Raw genomic sequence first — 26,383 nt, forward strand, 5'->3', positions numbered from 1 at the left:
TTTTTTTTTTTTTTTTTTTTTTTTTTTTTTTTTTGAGGCGGAGTCTCCCTCTGTCGCCCAGGCTGGAGTGCAGTGGCCGGATCTCAGCTCACTGCAAGCTCCGCCTCCCGGGTTTACGCCATTCTCCAGCCTCAGCCTCCCGAGTAGCTGGGACTACAGGCGCCTGCCACCTCGCCCGGCTAGATTTTTGTATTTTTTAGTAGAGACGGGGTTTCACCGTGTTAGCCAGGATGGTCTTGATCTCCTGACCTTGTGATCCGCCCATCTCGGCCTCCCAAAGTGCTGGGATTACAGGCTTGAGCCACCGCGCCCGGCCCATACCTACGTATTTTCTACTTCACTTGCCTTTACAAAAAAAAAAAACCTTTTCATGTAACAGAAATATAAATGTAAATGGGTTCTTTCTGGAAGGAACTGTGTCTTTAACAGAAATGTCAGGAAAGAATGAATCTAAGTTATATACAACATTAGCAAGATGTGAAGATTTAACCTTTTTTCTCAATCAGATGTTGCTGATTTGGTGGAGTACCAAAAAGTACATATAGAAAGAAAAAAAACTATAAGGCAAAAAACTGATATCTTCCCGAACAGGAGATAATCCCATAAAAGTCATTGGTGTCTAATTTAAAGCATTTGTTTTCCTTTAGAAAAGAGTTACTGTCACTTATTCTCAATTAAGTTCGTCGTTCAGGTATAAATAGTTTTATAATATTTTAAAACACTGTTAAGATAATTTAGCTTAGTGGCTTTCATACATTTCTGACCATACCTATAATAAGACAAATATTTTCATTGTGCCTAGTACACACATAAATATGTATATGTGATTTTAAAAATAAAACACAAACTTTTATAATATCTACTATTATGTATGAGGCACTCTGCTATTTTCTTTTAAAACATTTTTATTTAATTTCAATAGTTTTGGGGGAACAGGTGGTTTTTGATTACATAGATAAGTTCTTTAGTGGTGATTTCTGAGATTTTGGTGCACCGGTCACCCAAGCAGTGTACACTATACCCATTGGGTAGCCTTTTATCCTTCACCCCCCTTCTCACAGTTCCCCCTGAGTCTCCAAAGTCCATTACATTATTCTTATGCCCCTGCATCCTCATAGGTTAGCTCCCACTTATAGATAAGTATATACAATATTTGATTTTCTATTCCTGAGTTACTTCACTTAGAATAATGGTCTCCTTCCAGGCGAGGTGGCTCATGCCTGTAATCCCAGCACTTTGGGAGGCTGAGATGGGCAGATCATGAGGTCAAGAGATTAAGACCATCCTGGCCAACATGGTGAAACCCTGTCACTACTAAAAATACAAAAATTAGCTGGGCGTGGTGGCACACACCTGTAGTCCCAGCTACTCAGGAGGCTGAGGCAGGAGAATGACTTGAACCCGGGAGGCGGAGGTTGCAGTGAGCCGAGATTGTGCCGCTGCACTCCAGCCTGGGTGACAGGGCGAGACATTGTTTAAAAAACAAAAAACAATGAAAAAAGGAATAATGGTCTCCAACTCCATCCAAGTTGCTGCAAATGCCATTATTTTGTTCCTTTTTATGGCTGACTGGTATTCCGTGGTATACGTGTGTGTACATACAAATACATCAATATGCAGTAGAGGTGTCTGCAACTTAGAAATGGAGTTTACGGCCGGGCGCGGTGGCTCAAGCCTGTAATCCCAGCACTTTGGGAGGCCGAGGCGGGTGGATCACGAGGTCAGGAGATCGAGACCATCCTGGCTAACATGGTGAAACCCCGTCTCTACTAAAAATACAAAAAACTAGCCGGGCGTGGTGGCGGGCGCCTGTAGTCCCAGCTACTCGGAGGCTGAGGCAGGAGAATGGCGTGAACCTGGGAGGCGGAGCTTGCAGTGAGCCGAGACCGCGCCACTGCACTCCAGCCTGGGCGACAGAGCAAGACTCCGTCTCAAAAAAAAAAAAAAAAAAAAAAAAAAAAAAAGAAATGGAGTTTACAGTTGAGTGTTATTTTGCAGAACAATGTAGAGTAAGTCTCATTCCTCGTTCATATAACAGACTTCAGTATATGAAACTTCCGCTGCCCTTGAATTTATTTATTTTTCTCACAACTAAACATCCTCAGCATCTACTCATTTTCTTTTGGGGCCATTCTTCTTCTTCTTTTTTTTTTTTTTTTTGAAAAATGGAGTAATAATTTACATAAAATAAAATATACAGATTTTAAAGGACAGTTGGATCAATTTTGATAAATATATACACTTATGTACCTTCCCTAGCAAGACAAAAAACATTTCCATCACCATACAAAGTTCCCTCATGCTTCTTCCTAATTAATCTCCTCATCTCCATTCACCACCAGAAGCATTCATTAATCTGACTTCCACCATTACAGAATAATTTTATAAGATTACCCTTTTACTATCCTTGGTCCACAGCTCAACCCCTCCTCTTAACCCCTTACCTGGAATATACTCTAGTTTGTTAAAATCCTTCTTAAAACTGGTTATTTGCAATTTAATATGCTAATCCAAATGTAGTTTAAATGATTAAGAAACTGATATTATGTGAAAATGTCCGGGAATCCCACATATGGTTTTACTGACTCATGTGGAGTTGGAGATCAAGTAAAACTTCTATCTAAAAAGAAGTGTTATAAACTATTGCACTTTTGCATTTGTTATATATAGATCTCTCGTTCTCTCTCTCTACACACACACACGCGCGCACACACACACACATAGACATATATATATATATTTGAGTCAGGGTCTTGCTCTGTTACCCAGGCTGGGTATAGTGGTACAATCCTGGCCCACTGTGGCCTCGAACTCCTGGGCTCAAGCAATCCTCCTGCCTCAGCCTCCCAAGTAGCTAGGATAAAAGATGTGTACCAACATGCTCAGCTAAGCTTTTTTTTTTTTTTTTTTCAGAAATGGGGTCTTGCTATGTTGCCCAGGCTAATCTTGAGCTCCTGGGCTCAAGCTATCATCCTGCCTCTACTTCCCTAAGTCCTGGGATTACTGGCATAAGCCATGGTAGCTGGCCTGTAATATTTTCCTTTTGGACCTAAGTTTAGAATTTTACTTTTATGCTTGTTGACGTTAATCTTGTTAGCTTTGCTTGTTGTTTCAAAGTATTCAGTAATTTAAAATTTTGTAATTAATTTATTTTATTCTATTCCTTCTTCCTTTGTGTCATCTGCCAATTTGAAAATCACATCTTTTATATGATCATCAAAATATTGATGGAAATCTAGCACAGGATATAGCTAGGAAAAGAGTCCTAGAATACTGACCTAACTCTAATAACTTACAAAGTCGTGGGTTAACCTAATGCTGGGGGTGACCATGCCTAACCATTCTACTCTACAGCTTCTGCTTCTTCATCTTGTTCCTAATATTATTGATTATATAATTTTAAGCCATATCCTTCTGTTTGGATAACATTTTTTCTTCTGTCCATACTTACATCTTAAGTGATCACATTGAGTCCCTTGGCTTGAAATACACCAATATGCTGACAGGTCCAAGTGTATTGCTCCAGCTTGGACCTCTCCCCCGAACTCAGATTTATAAACCAAAGTGCCTACATGACATTTTCAACTGGAATCTAACAGTCACCTCATCAAACAAACACATCTGTTTTTGTGCTGATATTAAAAGAACACCACAGACTGGGTAATTTATAAATAACAGAAATTTATTTCTCACAGTTCTGAAGACCGAGAAGTCCAAGATTAAGGCATTAGCAGGTTTGGTCTCTGGTGAGGGCTGCTCTTTCTTCCAAGATGATGCCTTGTTGCCGCATCCTCCAGATGAGAGGAATACTGTGTCCTTACATAGTGGAAGACCAGGAGGGCAAGAGAGTTCTTCCTTCCCCTTGAGACCTTTTATAATGGTGTTAAACCCATTCATGAGGGTCGAACCCTCAAGACTCAATCACTTCCCAAAAGGCTACACGTCTTCATGTTGTTGCATTAGGGATTGAGTTTCCACATGATTTTTGGGGAGGACACCGTTATCCAAACCATAGAAACAATCCGAAAACAAAGAGTTGATTTCCAGCCCATCCAACCTACACTTACTTTAAAGTTTCCTATTTTGCAAATCATATCTTTGTTCTTCTTGTTCCTCAGATCTAAACCCTTGGAGTCATTTTTGGTCCTTTTCTGTTTCTTACCCTCTTCATGTAATCAAACAGGAAAAACTATGGGATTTTTGGGTTTGAATACACCCAATATTTGGCCACTTCTCAAAAACTCTGCTTCAATAACCCTGGGTCTAGTCACCATCATCTCTTCCACAGATGGTTATAACTTCCATTTGGCCTCCCTGCCTTCCACATTTGCTTCCTAAGGACTTTTCTCCACACAGCAGGAAAGATCCTGTTCAAACTGGTCTTGAATAGGTCATTTTCCTCTCAAGAGCCTCAGTGTCTTTGCAACTCAGAGTATAATTTAAAGTCTATAGAAGGCTGGGCACAGTGGCTTATGCCTCTAATTCCAGCACTTTGGGAGGCTGAGGGGGGGGCAGACCACTTGAAGTCAGAAGTTCAAGACCAGCCTGGTCAACATCGTGAAACCCCGTCTCTACTAAAAGTACAAAAATTAGTTGGGTGTGGTGCATGCCTGTAATCCCAGCTACTTGGGAGGCTGAAGCAGGAGAATCATTTGAACCCGGGAGGCAGAGGTTGCAGTGGGCTGGGATTGTGTCACTGTACTCCAGCCTGGACAACAGAGCAAGACTCTTTCTCTAACTAAATAAATAAAAAAAGTCTATAGATCCTCCAAGGCCCTCCATTAACTGCCGCCTGCCTCAGCCTCCCTTTTTTTTCTCATTCTTCCCTGACTGCTCTTGCTTCCACCACTGCCTTTGCTCCAGACACTCTGGCTTCCTTGCAGTGTGTTTCCAGCTCAGGGCATCATGTCATCCATCCTCCTGTAATATTCCCTCCTGTCCTCATTCCTTTCTGTCCTCTTCCAATATCTGCATAGCTCACTCCCTTGCTTCTTGCCGTCCTCTGCTTGGGTGCTCAAATGCATTTAATCAGAGAGGCCTTTCCTGGCCAGTGCCACGCTCATCCTCCTTTACCTGTGACATGGCTGGGATCGGTGTCTCCACCAAATCTTTTGTCGAATTGCAATCCCCAATGTTGGACGTGGAGCCTGGTGGGAGGTGATTAAATCACAGGGGCGGATTTCCTATGAATGGTTTAGCATCATCCCCTTTGATACTGTCCTCATGATAGTGAGTGAGTTCTCATAATATCTGGTTGTTTAAAAGTGTGTGACACTGACCCCGCCTGCCTTGGTACTGCTCCTGCTCCTGCTGTATAAGATGCCTGCCCCTGCTTTGCCCTTTGCCATGAGTAAAAGCTCCCTGAAGCCTCCCCAGAGGCAGATGCCACAGTGCTTCCTGTACAGCCTGCAGAACCATGACCAAATAAACATCTTTTCTTTATAATTTACCCGGTCTCAGGTATTTTTTTTAACAGCAATGCGAGAACAACCTATACAACCTGCTTAACTTTGTTCAAGGCGTTATCACCTCCACACATGTTATGTATTTATTTTTCATTCCCTTCTTCTGGAATTTAAGCTCCACTTGAGTAAGTATTTGTTTTCAACTGTTATATTCCCAGGGGCTAAAGTGGTGCCTGAAACATGGTGGGAATTTCATAAATACTTTTTGAATGAATTAATTGAATGGATAAGTCGGTGAATGCTATACCCAGAAGGAAATATTAGGTGAGAAAAATTTATATGTGATATAATGCATAAAAAGATTAGTAATACCTAAAACATTCAAAAAGTTAAAAATTTCTTTGTTATACTTTTTTTTCCTGAAACAAAAAGTTCTAAATTAAAGTTTGGCCATTTTAAGAGTCTAAATCCAACGTATTTGTAATAGAAGACATGATTAGGTATGATTCTCCGATTTCAGGCCATTACAGAGCTAAGCTGGAGCCTGATTTGTTGTGCATTGCCAAGGCACATTTATAGATGGGAGGTGATACATGTACTAGCAAAGACATAGAGCCATATAATTTAAATTATATTTAAATTAATGCAAGAAGAGTCTGAAGAACTCTTCTTTTTTGACACCAATTAGAAGAGAAAGAGGCTTTTAAAGAATAAGCCGTCTGCTGAAGAGAGACCTGTAATTTATTTGACTCTTTAATTCCACATACATTCTCTAGGTTATTTTGACTTTGTTAAAACATAAGGCAAAAAACCCCATAAATGCTGTATAAATCAAGAGCTTAGATTCCACAGAGAAATAGATAGTGTCTTTCTATTAATTGTAAAAAGCACTTGCCTTGAACAAGTCGACTTTGCTGATGATGCTGAAGTTCACATCAATGGCGAGGGCTAACTGGACCGTAGTTGGCAAGGTCTTAAGCAAATCGGACTCATCTTTGTAAAGATAAACGCATCAAACCCCGATGCAGAATAATTAATGAAATAAGTTGCCAAGGTACAAGTAGAAAATTTTTAAAAATAAAGGAAACAAAATGCAAACACTTTTTATACATAATTATATGCATCAGATTCTATATTTTCATTACTTCTATTGGACCTCCATACCTATTACAATAACACTATTATGCTTATGCAAGAAAAGAAGTATTTTTAAGTCTGGATGACGTACTGAATGATTCCTGAACATTATGCTTGCTGAAACTTTAGATATGAAACATAATGATCATAGCACAAAGGCTAGTGAACAAGCCAGCATGGGCAAAGGATCTAGTTCTTGTTTTCTGATTCTATTGATTCCAGCCTTAGCATTCAAGGGATGGCAAATAATAATGAGCACCATGTGGCACTGGAGAGCTTACAGAGCTCTGTCACACCCATTATCTTATTTGACCCTTGTGACAACCCCAAGGGTAAGTGTTCTCATTCCTACTTTGCAGAAAGAAGAAAAACAAAAGAACTGAAGCCCCGAGAAACTGTAAGTGACTTGCTCCATTGTGCATAATTAATAGGTGGCTCAGCTGGGATGAAATCTAAAGAAAAAATGTGCTAAGAGAGTAAATTCAAATTATTGTTATTTACTTGCTTATTATCAATGAAGAATGTGAATACATTACAGATTTTTCTACATGTGAATTGAATGATGGGCTTTCAGGCTAATAAAATGTTCCATAAACAAAATTGGCTATTCTTTTTTTTCCCTTTCTTAAAATCTTGTATTTGAAGTTCAGGGGTTCATGTGCAAGTATGTTATATAGGTAAACTCGTGTCATGGAGATTTGTTGTACAGATTATTTCGTCACCCAGGTATTAAGCTTAGTACCTATTCATTGTTTTTCCTGATCCTTTCCCTCCGCCCACCCTCCACCCTCCAGTAGGCCCAGGGTCTTTCTGTTCCCCTCCAGAAAATTCCCTGTTCTTAACGTTTAGAATGCCAAGAGTTTCTGAGAGTTGATTATTTTTTGATGTTTTCTTATATTATTTAGAAAAGAGAAGAATTGCTATATTACATCCCTATTTTGATTCAAATATAGATTCTAAACATAAAAATCCTTCACATATAAACAGCTTATTGTTTCCGAGGGCTGCCTCTAGTTACCTCCTAAGCCAAGGAGTTGAGTCATTATCTACCCTCGCTAAGGGGTGTGAGGGAAGGAGCCTGGCACCACTCCTTTTGTTGCTCTTTCTGCCCACTTCAGATGCCCTCAAGTAGCTGCAGATGTTCTAGAGAGAAGCATGTTGTTTTGGTCATGCAGGAAGAGATTCTAAACACCAGGCTGGAGTCTCCTAAGAGTGTTAGAAAGGTAAAGAAAAGATCCTACCATAATAACCAGTGGTTTCTGTCTACTCTTAGGAACCTTTATGATTTGAGAATTTCATGGTAATTTGCACTCTGGAGCATTTTTGGTTTCTTAGTGGCACTAATTCCTATTTTCATATGGTGAGAACAAACTAAAAGTTGAGTTTCATTATTGTCAACTAGCAGTGCATTATCCTGAACTTATTTTATATCCCTCAGTAACTATTATTTTTTAGCTGCAGTAGTATAGTGGTATAGTGGTAGGCACCATTAATTATTTAGCATCTCGTGGAAGCAACTGTGTGCCCTGAGGCGGGGTGGGAGTGGCCTGAAAGGTTGCTGCTTTCCATTAGCACAGATGACCCTTGAACAACATGTGTTTGAACTACACAGGTCCACTTATACAAGGGTTTTCTTCCACCTCTGCTACACCTGAGAGCAAAGTCAGCTCCTTTTTCTCCTCCTCCTCAGCCTACTCAACAGTGGAGATGAGGAGGATGAAGACCTTTATGATGATCTACTGTCACTAAATGACTAGTAAGTAAAGTTCTTTTCTTTATAATTTTCCTAATAACATTTTGTTTTCTCTAGTTTATTGTAAGAATATGATATGTAATACACATAACATACAAAATGTGTGTTAATCGACTGTGTATATTATCAGTAAGTCTTCTAGTTAACAGTAGGCTATTAGTAGTTCAGTTTTGGGGGAGTCAAAAGTTATATGTGGATTTCTTTCTTTTATTTTGAGGCAGAGTCTGGCTCTGTTGCCTAGGCTGGAGGGTAGTGGTGCATCACCACACTCTGCTGATTTTTGTATTCTCAGTAGAGACAGAGTTTTACCATATTGGCCAGCCTGGTCTTGAGCTCCTGATCTCAAGTGATCTCCCTGCCTTGGCCTCCCAAAATGCTGAGATTATAGGAGTGAGCCACCACACCTGGCCTCAAAAGTTATATGTGGATTTCTGACTGTGGAGTGAGGGTTGGCATTGTTAACCCCCGCTTGCACTGTGTTCTGGGTAAGAGAGTAATATTGCAGTAAGAGCAAGGGTTTGGAAGACGCAGGTCTGAGTTCTAATTAGACCATGTGCTGGCTCTGTGTCTTTGGCCAAATTTCTCGGTTAGGAGCCTCCATTCTCTTCCCTTAAAAGTGATAGACAATGCCTAATTTTCCCACTTCCTTTTTTTTATGTGTGACTATATGAGACAATGTGTGTAATAGCCAGCACCCAGAAGATGCTGATTAAAATTTAGCCTTTTCTCTTCCAAGGTTTTCAAAATCAGTAAGATATGGCTTTATATTTAAGTAAAAACAAAACAAAACAAAAAAACCAAAACAAAACCCTGTAGTATTAAACGAATGCTTTAAGGATCATTTAGTTGTTTTTCAACCTTTTGTTCAAATCCAATTAGTCTCTGCTACCTTACAGAATTTTCATCATATGACAAGGTCCACAGGAATTTAATTAGTAATCTGCCATGCTTACCTAGCATTCGCTGAGAGTCCCATGTATATTCATACCAAGTCCGCACTCGCTTTTGCACAAGTTTAGGAATGGAGTAATTGTTCATGTAGGCAATGGTATCATCCATGCAGGCGCGGAAGTAGTTCTGATTGGCTGTAGCTGCCCCAATCACATCTCTCATCTAAAACCACAAATATGGTTACTCCACACCCAGCAGAGGAAATGAGTTCATAAAAGTCACATTACATGTTTTCCACATGATATACTCCCTTCTAATGCCCTGATTACTTGATTTTATTCATTCATTTATTTTTATTTATTCTTGCCCAGACTTAACTTTCCAGCAGTGGATTACTTGACTTTAAATACACTGATATTGGGTCCTAATATCACCCACTTCCATAAAATATTGGGCAAATTATATTCTCTCTCTGATCCAATAAGGACAACAATAAGACCTGTAGGACAAACCAAGTGAGAATTCAGCCATGTAATGCATAGGACTGCATATAATCTTCTCTGCAAACTTGTATTTCACTGCAGAAATGTTAGTGTACATTGAAAAAATTATACAGCTGTGCTTATGCAAGGAATGTGCAATAAAAGTTGAGCAATTGTCTGGCAGAATGGCTAGTCCATTTTGGTGAGTCTTACTTTGAATGCATCCTTCATAGATTATCCAGCGTAGCTGGCTATATAGACTCAATTCATCATGAAATTGCAACCTCTGTACTTCCCTTTGTGTTGTTTAGACAGATAAAATCAAATCTCATCATGCTTAAGGCATAGTATTCAGCAGAAGTTGAAATGTGCTGAAATTACTGTAGCATCATCTACTGCTGTGACAATTCTTAAGAAACTGTCAGGTTTTAGTTCTTGGATGTTTATAACTCACCCATAAAAACCCACTCTAGGTTAAAAGCTGATCTTTAAGGTCTCAGCACAGAAAAGATATATAGCTCAACTCTTCCTCTCACATAGAGGGAGGTGAGTGGCTGTAAATATGTTTTGACTGTGGGTTTATAATAGGCAGGAAAACCAGGGCCTCACTTTCACACTCCTAAGACTTTGCTCGTTCATTTTAGTAGCTGTTGAGCCTTTTCTGCTTATGGAAAAACGACTCATTCTTGGAAGTCTAGCTCAAATGCTTCTTTTTAATTGTGATGCCCTCCTCAGTTTCCATTTTTAGAGTCATTAAACTTCTACAAATTAAAACTATCTGTTGAGGAGCTATGCAGCTAGTCCAACTGTATATATCTTTTTCAGTCTCTTACTCCTCAAGGGCTCTTCCAAATATTCCTCAACAATCTCAATTCCTAGATCTCACTTTTCCATGCCGTTCTTGACTGATAACTTACATTACCTAGTCACCAAAGGCTGGGGGACTTGGTATGTTAGGAGAGGGCTTGGAGATTTAATAGAGTGTTAAGTTGGGAAGCAAGGACTATTAAAAGCATTATTGATTGCTGTTGAGGCTCCAAGAATTTGTAGTGACAGTAATTTAAATCGGTTGTGTGATATCCTTCAGCAATGTTGGGTTTTGTTGTTGTAGGAGTTGAGGAGGATGTATATTCTATGATGGATTCCAGGCTAGGGAAGTATGTGAGAGTATGAGAGGAAGAAAAATGTCCGTTTCTGTGAGTTGTGTCAGAAAATAGAATATTGTAGTTAAAATGTGATGATTGGCTGGGTGCAGTGGCTTATGTCTGTAATGTCAGCATTTTGGGAGATGAGGTGGGAGAATCACTTGAGGCCAGGAGATCAAGACCAGCCTGGGCAACATAGTGAGACTCTGTTTCTACAAAAAATAAATGAAGAAAAGAATTAGCCAGGCATGATGCCATGCACCTGTAGTACCAGATACCTGGGAGGCTGAGGTGAGAGGATTGCTCGAGCCCAGGATTTTGAGGCTACAGTGAGCTATGATTAAGCCACTACACCTTAGCCTGGGCAACAGAGCCAGACCCTCTCTTAAAGAAAAAAAAAAAGTGATGGTTAGCTCCAGGGTATAGTCTCTATGTGGGAATTTTGAGTGAGTGGAGGGTTTTGTTTTTGGTTTTGGTTTTCTTTTGTCCCAGGCTTTTAAACTTTTATTTCTATCTGTTCCCCTGCTCAGCATCTTTTATTCACTATGACAGTTCGAGGCACACATCTGTATCTCTAGCCTCAATCTTTCTCTTGTGCTCTATGACCACATTTTTAGTGACTTGGTATTCCTTCTTGTTCCTATTGGAACCTCGAATCCAATTTAAAAGCAGATGTGGTGTGGTGTATAAAACAGCGCTTCTCAAACATTCGTGTGTATATGAGTCACTTGACGATTTTGTTAAAATGCAAGTTCTGACTCATTAGTCTCAGGTGGGGCCTGAACTCTGAATTTCTCAAGTGCTGCTGCTGCTGCTTGTCCAAAGATTACACTTTGAGTGGCAAGATAATGGAACTGGTGCTAGAAATAGTATTTTAGTTTTGATGTGAAAATCGCCTTGCACACAGTAAGTGCTCAATACGTGTTAAATTTTACTGTTTTTATCAGTGTTGTTATATATGGTTCTACCATATGACCATATGAACTACATGTATGAATCAGGGATGCTTCTTAATCTCTTTAAACTGTAGTTTTCTCATCTGTAAAATAGAGAAAACATTGATTGTGATATGACACCTTCACATTGATTTTATGAGAAATTTTAAAAAAATGTGATTTTTGCGATTTATATTCAAATGTATTTGAATTTAGAATCTCTCAAACCAGCTTCCTATTTTAAACATTGTTAATATAATCTCCCCAGTCATGAAGACAATGATATTTTATACTTACAATTTTTAACTCTTAGTGTTCATCTTCCTAAACCTAAATATTTTCTACATAGAGTTTCCTTTACTACCCCTCTCTGTATTCCATTAACATGTTAAGGCTGGAGCTGCCATATCCCTGTATATCTGTATTAACCTGTTTTATTTTCTATGTTTTGATATGTTAATATCAGGGAACTTGCTGGCCGAGGCCTTGCTTGTTTCTCCCAGGGTTAGGTAATTACTAGAGATGGTGGCCAAATCTCCTGAGAGTGTGTCTTCCATATGTAAACTAACTATCTGGAACCCATATCCTAACTGCCTTCTGCATCAGGTTCTTACATGGGCTCTTACATTCAGGCCACTATCCACCTGTCCTACAAAAAATTAGCTGGGTGTGGTGGGGTGCAACTGTAGTTGCAGCTACTTGGGAGGCTCGGGTGGGTAGATCCCTTGAGCCCAGGAGGCTGAGGCTGCAGTGAGCCATGTTTGTGCCACTACTCCCCAGCTTGGGTGCAGAGCAAGACCCTGTCTCAAAAAAAAAAAAAAAAGAAAAAGAAAAAAAAAATGTGGGCTCTATCCTTTGTCAGTGCCAACTATCTTCAATATAATTTATGTATTTAATTTCCTACTAGACTGACTTTTTGAGAATAAGTACAAGGAGATGCTATAGTAAACATTTGTGAAACAATAACTTATTATTTTATATGGCATTTTGTAGTCTCTGGTTTAAATGACCTCTGAAGTCAATTATAACCCAGTGATTTTATAAAAATAGTTGAAATTTAAGTAAATAAAAGAGATTTTAATGGTTTTCATTGGGGTCCAAGTAAAAAGTTAACTTAGAAACAACTTTCTCTGAGAGTTCAAACCAATGCTCTTTGCTGACAGTCTTTTGATAGATTTAATGGCTTAAAAATGGAAAAGCACTGTTGATCTAATTACATCCTCCTTCAACTCATTAAAATAGAAGAAAGTTAGTTCAAAAAAAAAGAAGAACCAGACAGATTTTAATTTTTCCTCCATAAAGTTTATAAAGACTTCTTAGTCTTTCAAAAATGACAGCACTGTGTATCCAGTGATTCATACTCAACTTACCTGACCAATTAAACTGCTGAACACAAAAACCCCAGAAAAAAAATTCAAGAGTTGAAAAACAATTTCAAATAAAGTTTGTGGTTCTGGAAGGCCACCAATGGTAATTAAAGTTCGAACTGCCCAATAATAACATCTCAGATACCTGTGAAAACAGAAGATACACATCTTGCTTTTTTTCTATATCGCTGAAAGACCACTATTCTTGGGAGAATATAGTACTATTAAATTATAATAACTTTCCTTATATATATAGTATAATCAAGATTTTCTTTCTATAGACAGCACTGGCAAACACCATGTGTGCTAACGTAAACTTCTTAATAAACACTGTGAAATGATGAAACAATCCCACGGAGGGTGTTTACTAGCTGTTACCAAAATTTGGTGGTTTAAATAACCACCATTTTTATTAGGCTTATAGTTTTACGGGTCAGAATTTTGTGCAAAGCCCAACAGAGATGACTCATTTATGTTCCATGATGACTGGGCCCTCAGCTGGTATGACTTGAATGGCTGGAGATACCTGGAAAGATTCAATTGAGGTCAAATGTCTGAAACTTTGATTCTGACAGTTGGCCGGGTTCCTCTGTTCCTTTCCACATTATGTCCTTTTGGAATGCCCAAGGTAGCTCCTTACCTCACGTGTCTGAGCCTCAGCTGGTAATATTGGAACAGTTGGGGGTGACTGGGTATCTTTTATCATTCAGCCTCTCTATGTGACTAGCTTGGGCTTCCTCACAGCATGGACGTCTCAAGGTAGACGGATTTTTACATGAGAGCTGGTTTCCCCCAGAGCAATAGCAGCCCAAGTGGTAGCTGCCAGGTTTCCTATAACTCAGAAGCCCTATCTCATCTTATAGTTGCCACATTATATTTGTCAGGCAAGTCACTAAGGCCAAACCAGGTTCAAGGGAAGAGACATTTGAATCCACCTCTCAATGAGAGAAGCAGCAAAAAATTTGAGGCTGTTTTTAAACTACCACGCTATTGATTTGTGGGAATATTTTAGAGATCAAATGTATTTATGCAGATGGGAGAACCTTCTATAGTTTAGATCCAATTGTTTTTATGAATGGAAAACAGAACAGATGAATATCTCTTCTATTTTTCACCCACATATTATTATATTATTGAATATGTAAACCATGGCAGAGACAGAGGAGAACTGAAATCCATCTTAATAGGGAAATTACTGTTGATTGTAATGGGCAACTGAACTAGAAATTTGGTATTGAAGAAAATCAAGTATGCTCAGAAATGTACTTGATAAAAATTCTGTACTTGAACAATTGCAAATGAAGAGGCTGGGGTCATTACAGACCAGATAGGAAGAGGACGAGAAAAGAATATGATAAAGGTTAGTAAAGAATGTATAACGTTCACTTAGCTAGCCAGAGAGTCCTTAACCTATTATGGTTTGATTTTATGATGGCATAAAAGCAGTATCCATTCAGTAGAAACCATACTTTGAATACTCATACAACTATTCTGTTTTTCACTTTTAGTATGGTGTTCAATAAATTATGAGATATTCAATAATTTATTAGAAACCAGGCTTTGTAGTAGATGATTTTGCCAAACTGTAGACTAACGCAAGTGTTCTGAGCACATTTAAGTTAGGCTAGGCTAAGCTATGATGTTTGGTAGGTTAGGTGTATTAATTGTATTTTTGGCTTACAATATTTTCCCAATAGGCTTATTGTGATGTAACCCCATCAGAAGTTGAAGACATCTGTATATATATTTCAGAATTCTTGTGCAGCCAGAACTATTTGGTAATTCTACATAGCTCTGACAATGTGGTCTGTATCAGGCATTTCCAGTGAATCCGTTTAAAAAGTCATTTATATAGAGAATGTCTCCAGGTTTTGTTATAGAGGGACATTTAGATTTCGTATGTTCCAACTAGCTATTTCAGCATCTTGTGCAGACACAGAAAAGGAGTACTTTTTACAGAATCCTGCCCTAGCCAAGCTTTTATTTCTTATCTAGGTATGCCACATATAACATTAGCACTTTGGGTAACTGGCATTAATCTTGGAACAAGGGTGGTCTTTTCTTGTAAAAATACTTTGAGATTTTAAGATCTTCAAATAGTAAGAAGTTGAAGTTTACAAAGGAAGAAACAAACTGCCATTGAAGTTAATATTCAAACAAAAACAGATCTAGAAAGAAATCACTCATTTTGAAATTCAATACCTTTTGAAGGACATAGGACTCTTTTTTTTTTTTTTAACCTAGTTCCTTATTACAGGAACAGAAAAAATAATTAACACTTTGGTAGTGCTTGAAAATCGCTATGCCAAGAGAATAAAAATGTTACCACTGTATAATTTTTTTCTAGCAGGCTTCCTTGGACTTACTAATATTATAGTGAACTATAGTCAAAGAGAACCACCTTGAAGAAGTATGGAATTAATTTTATGGATTGCATTTTAACTTTTCAAATTCCAATTTATAATTTCCTATTACCTGATTTATTTTGGTCACAGGTTTTGGACCTGTGGGTCTCTTTAAATTAAGGAAATTTATTAAACCTGACATTACCCAAGAGTGAAGAGAAACAAGATTCTCTCCCAACATGGTCAATTCCATGATAAGTGTTGGGATTACTGTCCCCTCCAAAGTCACTCAAAAGTTTGTCCTACTTTAACAGGAACAAACATAAGAATTACTTTCTCCCATTTTCTTTTTTATGATGTTAAAAAATAACAATCAAGTGTGAAATTTTGGCATGGATTTTCCAAATACCAAGGATTTGGCTTGAACTAATTTTTTTTGTATATTAAATAGTCTGCTATGTTAACTGGAAGTTTTCTGCCCTGATGCTTTGAGATTTATTTTAGGATTCTTTTCTCAGTCACATCTTACACCTAGATATGCATAACCAAAGGTAAGATTTGTAATTTAATTAGATGGCCTCTTATTGATTTCCTAAGATTAGCTTAATTAGTCAAGTGTGTCAATCTCTAATATGTACATCCCAGTCAGATAGATCTTTTCAAAGATATTCTATCTGGCTGGATTCATATATGAACTATCTAACATTAACTATATAATGCATCAACTATATAACACTGATATATATATATATATATATATACACACACACATATACTTAGGCATATTTCAAGTTAAAGCAGTAAGGCAGAATTTGACATAAAGCCATAAAAAATATTTAGTATGAAAATAGAAAGTCTTCCTATGTGAAACAAACATGACATGCAATTTCCCCCAATATTTTATTATGAAACACTTTAAACAAACAGAAAAATTAAAAGAATTTTACAGTGAACACTCATTTTACAGTCAACACTCATATGCCGACTACCTAGATTCTACCATTAACGTTTTACTATGCCTGCTTCGTCAACATATTCCTCCACTTATTTATCAATAAAACCTTCTTATTTTTTGGATGTATTTCAAAATAATTTCTAGACAGCCAGAAACTTTCTCCTAAAAACAGTACTTCAGAATATATATGTTAACTTGAGTTCAGTATTTGTTTAGAGTTATGTTTTATTTTGAATATACAGTTAAAGCACTAATGAGGCCGGGCATGGCGGCTCACGCCTTAATCTCAGCACTTTGGTAGGCTGAGGTGAGTGGATCACCTGAGCTTGGGAGTTCGAGACCAGTCTGGCCAACATGGTGAAACCCCGTATCTACTAAAAATACAAAAATTAGCCGGGTATGGTGGTGGGTGCCTGTAATCCCAGCTACTCAGGAAGGTTGAGGCAGGAGAATCACTTGAACCCGGAAGGCGGAGGTTGCAGTGAGCCAAGATTGTGCCACTGCACGCCAGCCTGGGCGACAGAGTGAGACCCTGTCTCAAAAACAAACAAACAAACAAACAAAAAACAGAAAGAAAGAAAAGAAAAGAAAAAAGAAAAAAAAGGCACTCATGTTAAGTAGGACCATTTGGTGAATTTAAAGAAAGTATAGTATTATCTATAGGCATTATGCCATACAGTAGATTTCTAGGACTTACTCATTTTGCATAATGGAAGTTTTGTACCCTTGACTTACACTTCCCCATTATCCCTTTCCTCCAGGCCCTGGTAACCCCCATCCTACTCTCTACTACTATGAAATTGAGTATTTTAGATTCCACATATAAGAGAGTTCATATGAGGTCATACAGTATTTCTCTTTCTGTGTCTTGTTTATTTTGCTAGGCATAATGTCCTCCAGCTCTATCTATATTGTCACAAATGGCAGGATTTCTTTCTTTTTAAGGGCTGAATAATATTCCATTATATATGTGCATATTTACCACATTATCTTTATCCTTTCATTAGTTGAGAGAAATTTAGGTTCCTTCCATGTTTTGGCTATTGCGAATAATGTTGCAATGCTGCAATGAACATGAGAGTGCAGGTATCTCTTTGAGATACAGATTTCAATACCTTTGGGTATATTCACAGAAGCGGCATTTCTGGGTCATATGGTAGTTATTTTGTTTTTATGTTTGTGGATATCCAATTTTCCCAGTACAATTTATTGAAGAGACTATCTTTCCTCATTGCATATCCTTAGCACCCTTGGACAGGCCATTGACCATCTATGTATTCATTTATTTCTGGGCCCTCTATTCTGTTTCATTGGACCATATGTGTGTTTTTATGCCAGTTTCATACTGTTTTTATTATGGTAGCTCTGTGATATATTTTGAAATCAGGAAGTGGCATGCCTTTAGCTTTGTCCTTTTTGCTCAAAATTACTTTAGCTATTCGGAGTCTTTTGTGGTTCCATATGAACTTTTGTATTTTTTTTTCTGTTCCTGTGAAAAATCATTGAGATTTTGATAGGGATTGCACTGAATCTGTAGATCATTGTGAATAGTTGGGACATTTTAACAATATTAATTATTCTAGCCCTTGAATAAGATGTCTTTTGATTTATTAGTTTCTACTTTAATTTTTTTCATCAACATGTTGCAGTTTTCAGTATACAAGTCTCACACCCCTTTGGTTAAGTTTTTTCCAAATATTTTGTTCCTTTTGATGCTTAATTTCCTTTTCAGATAGTTTATTGTTAGTATGTAGAAATGCTACTGATTTTTGTATCATTTAATAAATTTTGACAGATACATATACCTGTGTAACCAAAACACATATTAAGACATACAGCCTTGCCATCACTTTAGAAAGTTCTCTCAATTCTTTTCCATCAATCCTTACTCAAATGCTCCAGAAGCAATCACCTGTTCTAATTTTTTTCTACCATGGATAAGTCTGCCTGTTTTAGAATTTCACATAAATGAAATCATACAGTATATATGCTTCTGTATAAGATATCTTTTACTCATTTTGCTTTTGAGAGTTATTCACGTTGTGTATTAGTAATTTATACCTTTGTATTGCTGCATAGTATTCATTGTATGTTTATACCACAGTTTGTTTATTTATCCACCTACGGATGAATACCTAGGCTGCCTCAAGTTTTTGGTCTTGATGAATAGAGCTTCTATGAAAATTCTCGAACAAGTTTCATTCTGTGAACATATATTTTCATTACTCTTGGGTAAAATACCTACGTTCGAATTTTTGAGTTGTAAGGTAGGTGTGTTTAGTTGTAAAATGAACTGTCAGATCTTTTTCCAATATGGTTTTGTTATTTCACATTCCCTCTAACAATATGTGAGAGTTCCAGTAACCCCATGTTACCCTAACACCTGGCATTGTCATTATCCCAGTCTTTGGTATTGTCAGTCTTTTAAATTTTAGCCATTGTGGTGAATCTGTAGTGGGACATGCAACTTTTAAAAGTACCCCTTCTATACTTATCTTACTATGTGGACCTTCCTAGCTACCTCAATCCATCTTAGTTCCTGGTTTCTGTAAACTTATTTCTGGAAGCACTGGCTATGAGGGAGAACGGTCTTGTTAGAATGTAAGTGCTACAAAGGTAGGTATTTATGGGCCTAGTAGCACACAATAGGAATTCACTAGTATTTGCTGAATGACTGGAATGGATGAGTGAATGCATACCTAGACTTACTGAAATGAGAATGTAGGAAGACTGTATCTGTGAACACATCTGTTGAATCGCCTTCTGAACTCTCCGCTGTCATGCTGCTCACTGCTCTTCACTTCCTTCTGATCCCCCGATTCTTTGCTCTGGGTTTTTTTTGTTCTTGTTGTTATATCCCAAGGGTGACTCTCCAGGAATTGTAATATAAATATCCACCCCACCGCGCTCTCTCCCTCCTCCCTTCTCCCTCTCCCTCTTGCCCTCCCCTTCCTCCTCCCCTCCGCCTCCCTCTCCCTTTCCTTCTCTCTCTCTGCCATTGTCTGACCTCAGCTATGAGGTATCTAGGGCATCCTGAATAAATATTTTCATCTACCTAAGTCTTATAGTCTTCATCTGTAAAGTTAAGAAGGTAGATTACCTAAATTTTTCTAGCACTATGGTATAGTAATTCTGATTCCTTCCTTACCTCAGTTAAAGTCAATAATTCCCATGACAGCCTTGTTTGCTTTTCTTTTTTTTTCAAGAAAAAGATACATTAGGGATTAGGACCATGGGTTTGTTAAAAAAAATTTGTGCGCATTGGAAAATTTATGTCAGAAAGTAAATAAAATTGGGATATATGTGGACAAAAGTACATTGGGAACATTTTTAAGTATCACATAACCGTAGGTACTCACTTGTGTTCTCCTTTTGAAATAATTTGCATTCTTTGTCAAATTTTACAGTCTAAAGAAGGATGTCATTTGCTCAATATAAATAAAAATGCCTTCTATTGAAATGAATAGAAATTGCTGTTCTGATGAGAATTAATGGAATAATAATAAACTTGACTTATTTTAAATGTTCACAGTGTTCCATTTATGCCCCACAGTCTGCTGCGTAATTCTAACTAGGGCAAAATTTGCAAATCCAAAGGCCTAATAAGCAACCTTCAATTTATAGGTCACCAGGACCATCACAAGGGTTAAGTTAAAAAAATACTTTAGGTAATTATTGCAAAAACTTGGCTTACAAGATCAAAGGGTAATATGAAGCAATAGAAGGAGAAGTTGATGTTAAAAAAACTGTTAGGATTAGTATATGAATAACTGACATATGCAAATTATCTAAAAAGATAAGTAAAGAAGCTACTTTTAAAAGCATTTTCATTGCAAAGGTGGCAACCTGTGTCCCTGACGGTTGGTAATAAGATTGCTGGATCTTTGGTTTTGAGTGAGAATGCTTCAGTCTAAATGAGCAGAGCAGACTTGATGGGTTAATATTTATAGTCAGAGAATGTGAGTTGTATGATAACAAGGCTGTGGAATTTATTGAAACTAGTTTTGGGCCTAGAAAATGATCACTTTTAGTAGTTTTTCTGTGAGTGATTAAGAAAAATGAGCAGTTTCTAATCCTTGGGTGCAAGATTCTATTTGTACCCATGAAATCAAGCTTGTTATTTGGGTTATCAAATCTTTTATATGTTTATTGTTTTTGGTTACTTGACCTGTCTATAGTTATGTTTGGTGTCTCACACTTTGATGATATATTGGCCAATTTCTCCTCCTCCTATCAATTTTTGCTTTATGATTTTCTTTGAATGATTGTAAGTATTTTATTGGGTGCATACACATTTAAAATTGGAATATCCTGATGGTAGTAAATAAAATTTATAGGAGGCCATTGGTTTGGACTAAACTCCTGCACTAGGCCAAACAGACCAAACCCAAATGGAATGACTCATGCTGAAGTTCTATGTCACCAAACTGAAACTAAGTTGTTTATTTGCCATTCTAAGAAATCAGGAGAGAGAGAAAGAGAGATAGCTAAATCCCCAAACAAGCCAGTTTTATCCAGCATAGTAAGAAAGTCCCCTCTACTTTAACCTTTACAAGGAAAGTAACTTTGAAATGACCAATCCATTTTTGTTCTTTGTTTCTGCTTTCTTCAGCCCCTTTCTGCCTATGAAGCCAACCTCTTTTGCTCAGCTCATCAGAACATTCATTCTATTTTATAGAATTGAGGTGTTGCCTGATTCTAGAATTGCAAATAAAAGCCAATTAAAATAGTTAAAATAAATTTGTTGTAATTTTGTCTTTTGACAATCGTGAATCAAAATTTTATCATTAAATGGTGACCTTTTTCTCTAAAATGTCTTTTGTTTTAAAGCTTTTTCTGACTAATTTTAATTGACAATCTCTATTAGCATGTGAGTTTAGTTCACATTAATTTACTGCACATATTTGTCAGAGGTATTTGAACCAGAGTGACTCCATCTTGAAAAGGGGCTGGGTAAAATAAAACTGTGACCTATTGGGCTGCCTTCCCAGGAGGTTAAGCATTCTAAGTCACAGGATGAAATAGGAGGTTGGCACATGATACAGGTAACAGAGACCTTGCTGATAAAGTAGGTTTCAATAAAGAAGCTGGCCCAAATCCACCACAACGAAGATGGTGATGAAAGTGAACTCTTGTCACCCTCATTGCTCATTATATGCTAATTATAATTCATTAGCATGCTAAAAGACACTCCCACCAGTACCATGACAGTTTACAAATGCCATGGCAATGTCCAGAAGTTTCCCTGTATAGTCTGAAAAGGGGAAGAACCCTCAATTCTGGGAATTGCCCAGCCCTTTCCCTGAAAACTCATGAATAATCCACTTCTTGTTTAGCATATAATCAAGAAATAATTATAGGTATTCTTAGTCAAGCGGTCCATGCCACTCCTCTGCCTATGCAGTATTTATTTTTTTATTTCTTTACTTTCTTAATAAATTTGCTTTCACTTTATTCCATGGACTTGCCCCAAATTCTTGCACAAGGTCCAAGAACCCTCTCGTGGGGTCTGGATCAGGACCCCTTTCTGGTAACATACTGATCTATTTTAAATTGTCCTTATTATCTTATGTTGTGTCTTCTATTGTCCTGCCTTTCCTATACTTCTCCCCAAAACTGCCACTCCTTATCTTTGTGTCCTTTTTTGGATTGGTTTGCTTTTAAAATTTCCATATTCATTTTTTCCGCTTACCGATTTAGAAGTTATTCTCTCCATTTCTGTTCTTTAGTGGTTACTCACACTCATTTCCTACCGTACTCCAGGTTTGGTGCATACGTTTGTGTTTTAGCCTTTGGAGATACTTCTTACTTTCTAGGGAACTCAGCAGTCATTGAAAACTGTTGTAATTGTATTCATCTAGAAACTTATAATAAATAATTATAATAAGTAACAACAAAATTACAACAGGTAATTTATCTTGTATTTTAGAGAGAGTATTTTGGCTATCTGGTTTATAATGTAGCTGGAATTAGAAATCTAAAACACTAGCACACTTGAAGTTTCTTATGGGCCGAAGCTGAGATTTCTTTCTTCTTGTTACAATGCAGATTTGGCCGTTCCTTTCTTTTTCCCTTACTCTCCCTCTCTCTATCTGCCTTTATATACCTAATATATTTTCTACTATTATATACTTAACACTGAGCTTGACACTGGAAACAAGATATAGTCCCTAGAAACTCCACAGAGAGGCATCTAGGTATAAAAAGAGAAACAGCTTCACTTTCTTGAAGGCATTCTTATGCAATCCTGTATTATTTTGCTAATTTGAAAAAAACAGTTATCAGTCACAGTCATCTAATGATGTTGGATTACATACTCACTTTGAGGCAATTTTAATATAGTTGGTATTTTAGTCAATTTTTATACAAATTAGTTGTTTATATCTAAGTAAATAATTCACATTCTAAAGGGAATTATTTATTTAGTAAATTTTCTGGAAATAGAGTATCTGTATATGTGTGTTTCCCAATCAGTGGTCCTTCTGACTTTAAATTCTTTAAAATTGGTTCTGGTTGTTATAATCCCTTATGCACATCCAACTCACTCTAGGTAGTGTGTAATTTTGTAAGTTATTTTCCATCTCTTTGCTCTATCCTATAATTGCTCTCCATCCCAAGGCTGCAGTGAGTTGCCCTTCAAAGTAATGCTGGGATCTGCTTTTTTTCCAATTTGGACATTGCCTTATTATATGTTCAATGTCATTTCACTGGAGCAGAAAGTTAGTGAAGTCAACTTTATGCCAGGTCTTTGTATCTTACCAAAAGGAAATTTCACTATTAAATAACCCAGTTGCCATTCCCAAGTCCTGATTCTACTGCTCTAAATTTTTCAGATGATCTTTTTTTATTTCTGGGACACTTGCATACCTAATTATCAAGTTTAATTTATGATCCTTGTTAGTCTCTAAGTGTTTAATTGAGTTAGTGGTTATAGCTGACTCATAAACCCATAAAACCCTTCACTGGTAAACTAATTAGCCACTACACCTGCCCTCTAAATAATTAACATTGTTCATTACTAACAATCAGCATTGGAGTTATTAAAAGTTATCTTACTGCTCAGTTGTCTAATGTAGAGGCTTTCAAACTTTTTTGATCATGATCCAGAGTAAAAAATGCATTTCACGGGTTAACTCAGGATACACACACACACACACACACACACACACACACACACACACTCCCTTACTATCAGACAGATTCTGATATGTTGTATTCTATTCTCCTCTATTCTCTTTCACTTAAAAACTAACTGACTTACTAAAGAGGTTTTTCAGCTTAAAAATTTTTTTATTTGGACAAATTCATGGGGTACTGGTCCAATTTTGTTACACGTATATAATGCATAGTGATCAAGTCAGGGTGTTTAGGGTGTTTGTTAGCAGAGTACAATACAGGTTTTGAAACTATAGTCACCCTACTCTGTTGCAAACATTGAATACATTCTTACTATATGTTTGTATCCTTTAATCCACTTTTTATGTGCTCCTCTCTCCACCACCCACCCTTCCCAGTCTCTGTTATCTTTCCACTCTCTGTCTCTATGTGATCAAAATTTTTAGCTCCCACATATATGTGAGAACATGTGATATTTATCGTTTTGGATCTGGCTTATTTCACTAAGATAGTGACCTTCAGTCCCATCCATTTTGGTGCAAATGACTTGGTTTTATCCTTTTTTATGGTCAAATAGTATTTACCAGTCATTGAATGGGTTATGACAGCTTCAAAAACACTGGCTCTCATAAATTCATGCAATGAAACAGAATGTTAAAAATAATCAATAAAGGTTTCTTTCAACATTAGAACTTACTTGTTTCCTTCCCCATCATACACCCATCTAGTAGTGCCAATTCCTTCATAGTTTGAAGCCCAGTAATAAACACAGGCATTAATGTGCAGAATAAACAGCAAGTATCCGGTTGTTCGAATAACTCTGTCAGAGAGAATAGATAGAAAGTAAGAATCCATGTTTTTTCTGGAATACAGCCTATTTTAACATTTTCTTTTCCTTAAAGTCTCCAGTGAACCCCTTGCTTTGGATTTGTGAACTGTTAACTCTCATTAGTACAGTATAAAGTGATGGTACCATTGCATGTTTTCCGATGGCAATGTCTTGACTGGGATTGACAGAGTGTAGGGAAAAACACAAATAACAACAACAACAACAACAAACTGAAAGACATGCCTCAAGGGTCACTTCTTCAGTTTAAGTCCCATAAAATACACTATGCTGATTTAACTAGATGTCTCTGAAAAGCTCATGAGACTTTATGCTATGATGAATGGCAACTAGAGGTTTCGGTGCAAGTGAAATTTAGAACAACAAACGAATGAAATTCAGATTAGGAATGAATTATCACGAGAAAGGTTTAAAGTCAACTTGCAAAAGAGTATGTTTTTCTGTACTTGTTTTGACAGAAGCAGATAATAAGTCTTATTTTCTCAGTCCAGTACTCTTCTAAAATCTGATATGATTTTCATACTTTTATTTCACTTAAAATACCCACATCTGTTCTAGAACATAGTCCTATATTTCATGTAGCCAGAGCTGAAATTATACCCTTTTTTTTTGAAGAGGGAGGTCATATCCCTGCCAAATTCTGTCTAAAATGCTGCACCATTGCTTTTTCCCCTTTCCCCAAGTATACTGAGTTATACTTTACCTGTAAATATATGCTTTGTCCATTATAGACTCTAGGTGATGATTAAATTCAAAAAATGAAGTATACTGTATAGAAAAGCAAAAGAAATCCCAAAGCATGTTAGTCTTAAATATATATATTTAAATAAAACTATATGAAATAGATTTTATCCATTACTGAAAATAATTTTATTCATATATCTTAAAAAAAAAAAAAAAAAACAAGACCCTGTTCAGTGGTATTTTCCTCTGGGCAGTACCTTTTATAGCATGATATCACACTTCCAGAGCTTCTTGCTTTATTTTATTGCTACCCTCTAGTTATAGTCTTACTTTTAATGTTTGTTGAAAATGAAACTTAAAAAACATTTTTTTCCTTTTTCTTTTGTAAGTATGTAGTAGAACTCTATTTCCCAACAATTAAAGTCGCACGCTCCAAAAACATACATAAAAGAGGAAAAGTGTAATGCGTTACAGGTATAAATAGATGTTAAGTCTTATTGCTCAACACTAGCATTATTTTTCAGTGAATTGCATTAAATGTGTATTTGTTTAAAGAAAATTTAAACTTCAGTAAGTATTAGCATTGGCTGTTCTTGACAGTATTCAAAGATACAATGAGTTTATGTGCATCTAATACAAGCAGAGTTACTATTTCCCTCAAGGCTTTTTCCTGATTACTTCTACTTTTATCTCAACCTTTTCTGCCTGCATGCACTCCTACCCCCTACTTCCTCTTTTATTTCTATAGGCAGTAAAGTATGGAATCCAGAGCCAAATGCCAGTCCTATCTCTGCCACTTACTACTGTGTAACCATGGAAAAGTCTCTTGCTATTTCTCTGCCTTGGTTTTCTCATCTGTAAAATAAGGTCAATAAGAAAAGATGCCCCCCAAAAGGGTTGTGTGCATATGTAAGTTAATATATTTAATATGCTTCAAATCATAGACTCTTACAGATAGGAGGGACCACAGAGATTACTTAGTTCAAAATTTTGCCCAACATAGATATGACTGCAATAGAACATTTAGAATTAAAAATAGTGTAGGTAATAGTAATGACTATTTAACTAGAAATATACACAAAGGATTTGTTTTTCCAGAGTTCATAAGTAGGAAAAAACTTCTTCAAACACTCAGATTATGATAATTTATATGTGTGGTAATTTGTTTATTGTGCTCTTAATACAATTTTGCACAAAGGCATGATTTTAAATTTAGCTTAAGTGTTCACTAAAAAGAAAATGTGTATTCATTTGTTTTCTCATTTATAACTTGGAGACATATAGATAATAAATATTCATCCTAGAGAATTGTGCATTAAGA

The 26,383-nt window shown here is 36.9% G+C and overlaps 1 protein-coding gene across 1 annotated transcript in view; it reads right to left on the reverse strand.

Moving 5' to 3' along the window:
- CNGB3 (cyclic nucleotide gated channel beta 3) overlaps positions 1 to 26,383 on the reverse strand; it is a 157,181-nt gene that overhangs the window by 40,777 nt on the left and 90,021 nt on the right. The window contains exons 9-13 of the mRNA XM_025394403.1: positions 25,082 to 25,146; positions 24,229 to 24,351; positions 13,119 to 13,260; positions 9,249 to 9,408; positions 6,301 to 6,398 (exon numbers count right to left, since the gene is read on the reverse strand). Coding sequence (XP_025250188.1) covers positions 6,301 to 6,398; positions 9,249 to 9,408; positions 13,119 to 13,260; positions 24,229 to 24,351; positions 25,082 to 25,146 — 588 coding nt within the window. The remainder of the gene's footprint in view (positions 1 to 6,300; positions 6,399 to 9,248; positions 9,409 to 13,118; positions 13,261 to 24,228; positions 24,352 to 25,081; positions 25,147 to 26,383) is intronic.

The sequence above is a fragment of the Theropithecus gelada genome, chromosome 8 (assembly GCF_003255815.1).
Source record: "Theropithecus gelada isolate Dixy chromosome 8, Tgel_1.0, whole genome shotgun sequence".
In the NCBI taxonomy this organism is placed as follows: Eukaryota; Metazoa; Chordata; class Mammalia; order Primates; family Cercopithecidae; genus Theropithecus; species Theropithecus gelada.